Source organism: Muscardinus avellanarius (genome assembly GCF_963383645.1).
Source record: "Muscardinus avellanarius genome assembly, chromosome: 14".
NCBI lineage: Eukaryota > Metazoa > Chordata > Mammalia > Rodentia > Gliridae > Muscardinus > Muscardinus avellanarius.
The window spans coordinates 59,570,179-59,579,372 of NC_137800.1; the positions used below are offsets into that span (position 1 = coordinate 59,570,179).

Sequence of the window (9,194 nt, forward strand, 5' to 3'; positions counted from 1 at the left end):
TGTTTGATCAATGAAATCAGGGGAATGCAGAGAAAATTCTAATTCGATGGCACCCTATTTCTTTGTCTTGTATACAAACTGTACATTTTTTGGGTTTCCTACACAGCACTGTAAAGAAATGGGCGTCTACTCCAGGGCAGCCCCCACACACTCATTTCCCAGAGCTGTGTCATTGATTTCCCAGGCCACGCCCCTTGGGATCACAGCCTTCACACTCTTGGTCAGACCACCCTCCCCATTCCCATCACCCCTGAGCAGACACTAGCCTTGTGACCCACAGCATCACACACGGCAGGGCCCTGCTCACCAGACCAGCTTATTCTCCTGCTTGTCCAGAGAAGCCATATCTGCAGCCTCTGCTCCGGAAAGAAGCAAACGTGGGACTGAGTTCTGGTCAGTGGAATGTGGGTGGATACGATGGTGCCGTATTTAGCCCTGGCCCCTAAAATCCCTGTGCAATCCTTCACGTCCTTGACCTCCCCCAGATACCAGGGCAATGTCAGGAGAAAGGATGGTAGTGTCAGTGAGAGCACTAATGATCTTGTGGGACCTCTTCCTCCACTAACATACAACTTGTGATAATGCCAGTGGGAACCAAAGTGTTACTTCTTTTTGTTTTCAGAATCTTTTGGTGCAATGTAACTATACATTGTAGTGAGATTCAGAGAGATGCTTCCATGTACACACATGATTTTTCTTGGTGGGATTACCTCCATGCCTTCTACCCTCTGTTCCCTCCCTATAAAAGTAAAAATAATAATAATAATAATAATAATAATAATAATAAAATTTTATTTCTAAAATGCTGAAATCGTTACAGTGGTGAACCTGTCTAATGTAATGTAGAAATGGGGGGGGGGCATTTCTAACCAAATAAAAACTTAAAAACCTGTATGATTTTAGTTTAGCAGACAGATGGTAGGTGAGGAGGGCACTGACCAGGTTCCATAGGACAGTGGCAAAATACTGGCCAAACTGCTGTCCCCAAACCTTGGAAAGCACACAGCCTGCCACTCGAGCTTATGGTTCTAAGGACGTGCATGGTTCTGTTCTACTAGCTGGAGATAGTTCTAGGAACACCAGTAGAGGAGAAAGAACAAAACAGTTGGATATGTGTCATCTGTTACTCATTCTCTGGTTTTGATGTTAGGTCAGCTTGTTCATGAAAAAAAGTTTTAAAAAATAAAAGCTTAGAGTGTAACCAACTACAAGCAGAAATGAAATGAGATAGATATAATCCAGAAATGTGAGACCTAGAAAGTTGGAAAAAGCATTTGACAACTGCTTCTAGACCCCAACAGAGGGAACCAGCATTTTAGAAAATACTAGGTTCTGTGTCACCCTGGGGCTAGGACCTTTGGTCAAGGGTGTGGCCTTTCCATGTACTTAATTTTGGGGGTAGATAACCTCGAGGTTAGGAAGCAATAAAACCAACAGCCTTGAAATTGTGCCTAGGAGAGAACTCTATGACACTGAACATGGAGCGTTCTAAAAGAAAGTAAATCATAAACCTTCCCGATCACTGAGAGACTCATAAAGACACTATGATCTGGAATCTAAAAAGGCATTGGACATATAAATACAGGCTTCTCTAGGTGATATGGGAAGAGAAAATGAAACTGGTCTGGTAAACACACAGCACTGTCTCTGTGCAGCCCTCCAGCCAAGCTCGGGAAAAAAAGCGGGCTGTGAACACTGACAGTCCTCAAGGAGGGCCAAGGACCTCAAATCCCTTGCAGAGGTGGCCTGGAGGATGGTGGGTGGGGAGAACTCTGGAGACTAGTGCCTGGGCTCATGAGAAAAACAAACAAGAAAGCCACTTCCAGAGAAGAGCAGACTCTCTTTGAGGAACTCCCCACTCCCTCACACTCACAATGCCTGCCCTACGGGGTGCTGGCTTTGCCAGGGACTAGAGGTTGCTTTTTGACTCCAGTTCTCCTTTTTTTTTTTTAATAGGAAATACTACTCCTATCACCACCAAACTAAAATGTAAGGAGATGAGTGTTAATATTTCTCTTCTGTTATTAGGTCACTGAACCAAGATGAGTCACATCCACATTTGATGGATAGGTCTACTCCCAGAGGTCCTCAAGTTTGAGCAGGTTGCAAAGATTAGAAAGGAACTAGGGTTGTCCTTGGAGAGGAGGGGTATGTTTTCTAAGTACGAGAGGAAGAATAAAATGGATAGTTGGTTACCAGAAGGATAGACTGTGGCAAACACCATGCTATGTGTTTGTTGAAGCCCTCTCCTTTTTCCAGCTTCCCCTGCAGTTAGGTGGGACCGTATGGCTGAGTTCTAGCCAATGAAATATCCACTGAGTGATATCAGCTGCTCTCAGAAGATGAGCACTCATGCTGCAGAGCACAGGCTGCACAACTTAGCCAATGAGCACTAAGCACCCATCCCAGGATGGAGCGCCAATGTTGGTGATGTCCTGTGTTGAGTGGGTTCTTCAGGCTATCACTTTTGGCTCCATCTCTAGCATTTTTCTTTCTTGGTACTGTGGATTGAACCAGGGGCATTCTACCTCCAAGGTAGCCCCTCAGCCCTTTTTATTTTTTATTTTGAAACAGGGTCTCGCTAAGTGGCTGAGGATGGCCTATAACCTGCCATCCTCCTCTGGGATCACAGGCCATCTCACCCAGCTTCATTATAGCCTTTCTATTAGCAATTCACCATGTGTTCTAGTGAACTATTTTGACTAGCAATAACTGATAAAACGTAAGATAATCATGCAGGACCTTCTGGAATAAAGCAAAAGAAATATGTTTAAAAACTTTGTGCAAGGTCTTCAATGAAATGGTCAAGGAATCAGAGGTAAGACTGGCAAACAAACAGGGATACATCGATATTCCCTGACATTATGAAGTTACAAGAATTTCTTTAGCCTAAGCAAATGTACAATATTATATGAATGATATCTAGGACAAACTAAGCAAAGTCCAAGAAATTTGAAGAGAATGAAACCGTGATTCTCAATGTACATGAAAAGAAGACATCTCCCCAGGAGTTCTGCCAGAAAGACCTTGCAGGATCTTCACCCAGTCAGCACTGCGTCTCCGGGAGCAGTTCTCCTGACAAACTCAGGGCCAGTGTGGACCCAGGGAACCTGATGGTGCTCAGGTCCTGCTGGTCCACTGCCTAGCAGAACAGATGGGCTACAGACACATCCTGACACAGAACCCGCAGCTCAGCCTGAATGTTTACTCAGGCAATTAGACAAAGAATAAGCAGAGTTGAGTAGAAGGTGGGGGAGACTGTGGGAGAAAGGGTAATAAAAACACATGAAGATTTAAGCAGTACATGTCAAGGCCTCGATTTGCACCCTGTTGACAACTACCCACACAGCACTTACATCCGTCTCTGGCCAGACCTCAGAAACTAGACGGTGTCCTCTTGCCACTCTCCTGGATTAAATAGAAGGTAGAGGTGGTGAAAGTTTTGCTGGGAGTCTATCAGAACAGCTGGCACGGAAACAATCTGCCAGAGACAGAAACATAGGGTGTCTCTGCGGGCCAAATGTCCTGTGGCTACTCTGCTGACAACACAGAAGCCCACTGTTCTCAGATGGGCTAACAGGGTTCGTTCACCAGGTCTGACATTACATCAAGATTCAGAGGTGCTAGAAGAGTTTGCCATTGGATTGGAGAATTGTTTTTCCATGACTACAAAAACAAAACATTTGTGTGCACCCTCAAGGCTGGATCCTGAGCAGAGATGGGCTCGCAGTGCATACTACTGCTCCTCATGGGGCAAACCCTAAGACCCAGTCCTCTCTCCCTCCTCCAGCCACGCTCCCTGCACACCTGCTCATGGAGCTACAAGTACGAGCAAAGCTCCAGGGCAGCTGCTAGAGGGATAAGTGAACACTCAGTGCATGGCCCCTGCCTGTCATCTTGTTTGGAGTTCCAGGACACCTAAGGCACTGATTTAACAAGGAGTAATATATTAGACCCCTGGCACAGCAACATGGAGGCTAGGGCAGGGCTTCACAGGATGAGCAAAGAGCAGAGGCTGGTAGGATGGGACATGCCCACCAAGAATTCTGCTCACTCTCTGTCCAAATCTGCTCATGTATTTTCTTCCCTTGGCTTTACTAATATATACAAATGTATATGTGTCTACACACACACATAAAATGTGCATATATTCTTTTGTTAGCATTAGCTACTAATGATGTTATAGAATTATATAATATAATGTTATCTATACTAATAACGTTGCATGTTATATAATACCTGCAATATATTACATAGAATATATATTATATAACATGGTAAACATAGAGTATATTTTATATCATATATTATTATATTGTGTAAGTAATATGTAATATGCAAATTATATATTATATAAATATTATAAATAGCAATATTATGTATTATATATGAACATACCCAGTATATGACATACATTTATAAATGATGTACGGTGTAGACCGTAGACTACACATCTACGGTCTTCCTGTTCTTCTGGTTTCATTTCTAAGTCTGCCCCATTCAGTGTATCTTCCTCCCACATGCCAGTAAGCTACCCTTTTGCCCCCACAACCACCTGTCTCCCTTTGCAGAAAATTACACGTTAGCCACTTGAAACTTGAACAAAGTCCTCAAGAGGCCTCCCCGAGAAACTGTGTCTGCCTCCAAAGGCATTCCGGCACTCTCACTTGGAGGCTTCTCTTCCCTCCTGTGTCTGCTTGCTTGTTCTCTCCACTCGAACTACTCATCCCATGAGCAGGGACATCTAATTATATTTTCCATTGAGACATAAACATGGTATTAATGCCTAGGAAATAAGAAAAATAACAATGTCCTTATACTTTCCTTTCCTTCCACATCTGGACTTCAGCCAAAAAGAGAGATTTTTACAGTCTAGTACAAAAGGGTTTGGTGAATCGGAAATACAGCAGGTTCTTCTGTCCTCTCGTATGAAGACTCACCTGTTAAATAGGGCATGAAGCTATTGGGTATTAACTCATTTCTTTTTGTTCTGAGAACTTTAGGGAACTAGCACACTAGTTTCCTGGCCAAGCTATACCAAAAGCTGGTCTTTTCCCCAACAACACACCCTAGCTACCACCAGCTGCCCATCACTTAGAAAAGCTCAATTACAACTTCCCTTTTCTGAATACCCTGAGAGCCCCACCCTGTGCTTACTGCGGCACACCCCTTCCTAACACACACCTTCCAGCTAAGTCAGGCGAGCCTCATCCACCCTCCTTGGAGACACCGAGACTTTTTCATTCCAGCAACTGCTAAACTCCCTCCCTTGAAGCCTAGATAAGTCATGACAGTCTCCAACAAGTTGTTCTTTCTTATTTATACATCAATCTTTTTTTTATTTTTGCGGTACTGGGGATGGAACCCAGGGGCATTCTATCTCTGAGCTACACCCCAGCCCTATTTTTTATTCTTTATTTTGAAACAGAGTCTCACTGAGTTTCAAAGGGACTCACTAAGTAGCTGAGGCTGGACACAAATCGCGATCCTCCTGTCTCGGCCTCCCAAATTCTGGGATTACAAGAGTGTGCACAACGCCCAGATACTGACTTAAACAGTCAAGCTTCTTTTACCAAGCAACAACAAATAAATATTTTTTAAAAAATTCAGAACCTTAAAATTTCCAACAAGTCTTTCTTGACCATATTAGCTCTCTGTGATGACATGTTCTTTGGAATTAAGAAAATGTGAAGATCTCAAAAGTTAGTAGAATTCTGTGGCAGTCAGTAGGAAGCCAAACTAGCCAAAGGACTAGCACTTTGTGTAAATTAAATCAGCAGCTTTACGGAAGTAGACAGCTGAATTCTGCAGGCCACTACTCAGCATCACGACAGTGTTTATGCCAATCTGTGGCTTTTCCTCTCAATGAAGCTAAAGGGCTTCTTGGGGGAAGAGACCACTTCTCATACAGGCTCAGAAACCCCTACAACAACCAACACATACAGAAAATACCCAGTGGATTCTCACTGACTTGTTCCACAGGAAAGCTTAGAATATTATCAGGTCCAACCAAAGAGTGAAATCAAACTGAAACAATAAGACCATCCAAGAGCAATGAGAGCGTGGCCTCTTTCCCAATGAACTGAAGCAGTTTTGATTTGATAGAGACCCTCTCAGTGCAGTTGCAGCTGGGAATGTGGGCGAAGGGAAGAGCAGATGGGTAGAATCGGAACATTAGTTTTCAAATGGTCTCAGAGAGGGTGTGATGGAAGGCATCCTCTTAGACGAGGAGGTGGAGCTGTGGAAGTGTCCCGACCAACACTGGAAGACAGGTGAAGAATCCTCAGTCCTGACTGTGGTTTTTACACTCTCAGGAACCCAGAAGTGTTCCTCCTGGAAGGAAGCACCCCACCTCTGGTAGGGAAGGAACACCGAAGCAGGGCTCCCATCCGCACTGGGTACAAACACGTTTTATGTTGCTGGGTGAAACACAGCTGAGTGCATATCCGCTGTAATTGCTTTAGCTTCTTCATAATATCTTTGCCACATTCAACAAACCCTAACATATCCTCTAAACTACTAGATTCTGCTTCAACAAGGGTGCAGCGTGTCTACAGGACAACTTGAAATCGAATAACTAAACTCCTACTTGAGCAGTTCAGTCTTTCTCCTATAAAAAAATTTTTTTTTGCCCTGGTTTCCATGCTCTGGCATTTCTTTTCTAGTTCAAGTAACAACAAATTACTGGAAGCTGTCACCAGTATATACTTTGTGACATACCCATTCACCCCACAAATGCTAATATCTTAAAGGTGTTCCAGGAATTATGGAAGATCAAATGATGAAGACTCTGTTTCAGTCTTTAGGAATCTAGAAAGATGATTAAAAATGAATACAAAAGCCTATAATCCTAGTACTTCAGAGGCTGAAATAGGAAGATCACAGGATTGGAGCCATCTCAGGCAACTTTATGAAACCAGTTTTAAAATAAAAAATAAAAAGGGCTAGGCTATAACTCAGAGGTAGAATGCTCCTAGATTCAATCCTATACCCCCTCCCCCAAAAAAACAAAAAAGAAAGCCTAGTAAAGGATTAATAGAGAACTTGTATAAGTTCAGAACAGGGACAATTTCCTCTATTTATTTATTTTGTATGGTATTAGGGGTTGAACACAAGGGCATTCTACCTCTGAGATGCACTTCCATCCCTGAATTTGTTACAAGCTGAATCCATGCAAATGAAGTGATGTATCTGCAATTTATTAGAGATTATAGATAATCTATAATTAAAATATACAGGGAAATTGCACAGGTTCTACGCAAATGCTACACTATTTTACATAAGGGACTTGAATGCAGATTTTAGCGTCCATGGGGGATTCTGGAACCAGTTCCTGTGAATATTGAGGATATCCTACTATTTTCTTTCACTGAGGATAACTGAACCATCCTCTTTCACAAATGCTGAATCTAAGATTTCTCTGAAGAGCAAGTTTTATTTGTTCAGAGAAGTGAATGATGGCTAATATCATGCTCTTGCATGTTTGAAATTCCTTACACTTTCCTAAACAGGTCCACAAACACTATCTCAATCGACCTCATTCAGTTACCACAACCCCTGAGGGGAAGGCCATCAGTGTGTGGTCCTTCTGTGTGTGTGTGTGTGTGTGTGTGTGTGTGTGTGGTATTCTTATTGTTGTTTTAATGGCACACAGAGGAATCTGAGTTCCAGAGCAGCTCAGTGAGTGATAGTGACAACTGGCATCTGTCAGACTCATCAGACAAAAAGAAAATTGCCAGCTAAGCCCTCCATTCCCACTGGTGTGTGGTCTCTGCAAACCAGAATACACCGTGCAGTGCTCAGCACCTTGGTACCTCCAGGTTCCTCTGCCTGCAGCACCTGATTCCCTCCTGGTACATAAGACAACATCTCTTCTCTCAGTTTCTGTTCTCAATAAAGGATCAAAATGCAGAATTCCTCCCCCTATTTTTCCATCCAAAAGAGCCAAAGTTCCCACATAATGCCTTTCAAGAGTATCTAGATTTTAGGCAAGTATGGTGGCTCAAGCCTATGATCCTAGTACTTGGAGGCTGAGAAAGGAGAATTGCAGGCTTGATGCCAGCCCGGCAACTTAGTGAGACCCTGTTATAAAATAGGGCTGGGGTGCGGTTCAAAGGTAGAATGCCCCTGGGTTCAATCCACAGTATCAGAGAAAGAGAGAGAGACAGACAGACAGACAGACAGAGAGGAGAAAAGGAATAGCTGTGCTTTAAAATATCATTGTAACTTTACAAAGGATGTATTTACTCTGCGGACACATTTAGGATATCAGGCATCAAAAGGAAGAAAATTGAGGGGAAGAAGTGGCCTCCATTGCCACTAAGACCCTCATGCTGCCTTATTTTCCTCTAGCAAGACACAAGGCCTTCGAGCTTATCTTTACCATAATAGCGGGAAAGAGGGCTGGAATGAATGCATCCCAGAAAGGAGCTGTGAGGAGGAGCAGTGATGGACATCACAAGCAGAGAAAGCCCACTGAGTCTCTATGGGCACTTTTTAAATACACACACACACACACACACACACACACACACACACACACGAACAAAACAGAATCTGGGAAGCATCCATTGCCTAAGAATGATGAGCCCATCCCTCTCTCCCTACCCTACACGGTTGCATCAATCCTAGCCTGACTCTGACCTCACACCATACAGGCTCATCCTCTGCAGTTCAGAAAATCCACCCCAAGTTCAGAAGGTAGTATCCTCCATCCCCAAGACCATGACTCCTGGGCTTCTCCTTCCACTTGAATACACAGAGTGACAACACTGTCCTTACCTCGTAATGGGCCACACGCTGAGACTCGGATATCAGTTGTGCACTGCACACCTTGCAGTAACTGTCTGTGAACAAGTCTTGATCGATATCGGAGGACTTCATCAGGCTAAGGGACAATCAAGAGAAGAGAAAAGAGAAGTGAGTCCACTGCTTTGATGTTGGTGCCAGACGCTCACCATGCAAAGAGCCAGAACCCCGGGCAGCACTGATAATGGGAACAGCATGAGACGCCTCTCCAAACCTCGACGCTATCATCTCGATGAAATATAAGTGCATAGTTTATGTTTTTCTCATAAATTCCAAGTAATGTGGCTATTGTCTTAAAAACAAGAATCCATCTTCAGTTTATTGGTTTGAATAAATCAGATTTGTATCTAATGCTTTGTTGTTATGAGAGAGTATATTTATACATG

At 43.3% G+C, this 9,194-nt stretch overlaps 1 protein-coding gene across 1 annotated transcript in view; it reads right to left on the reverse strand.

Moving 5' to 3' along the window:
- ZMAT4 (zinc finger matrin-type 4) overlaps positions 1–8,883 on the reverse strand; it is a gene marked incomplete at both ends in the record, with an annotated part of 291,890 nt that extends 283,007 nt beyond the window's left edge. Inside the window, one exon of the mRNA XM_080709698.1 lies at positions 8,782–8,883. Within this exon, the coding sequence (XP_080565824.1) occupies positions 8,782–8,883 (102 nt within the window). The remainder of the gene's footprint in view (positions 1–8,781) is intronic.
- Positions 8,884–9,194: the final 311 nt, after the last annotated feature.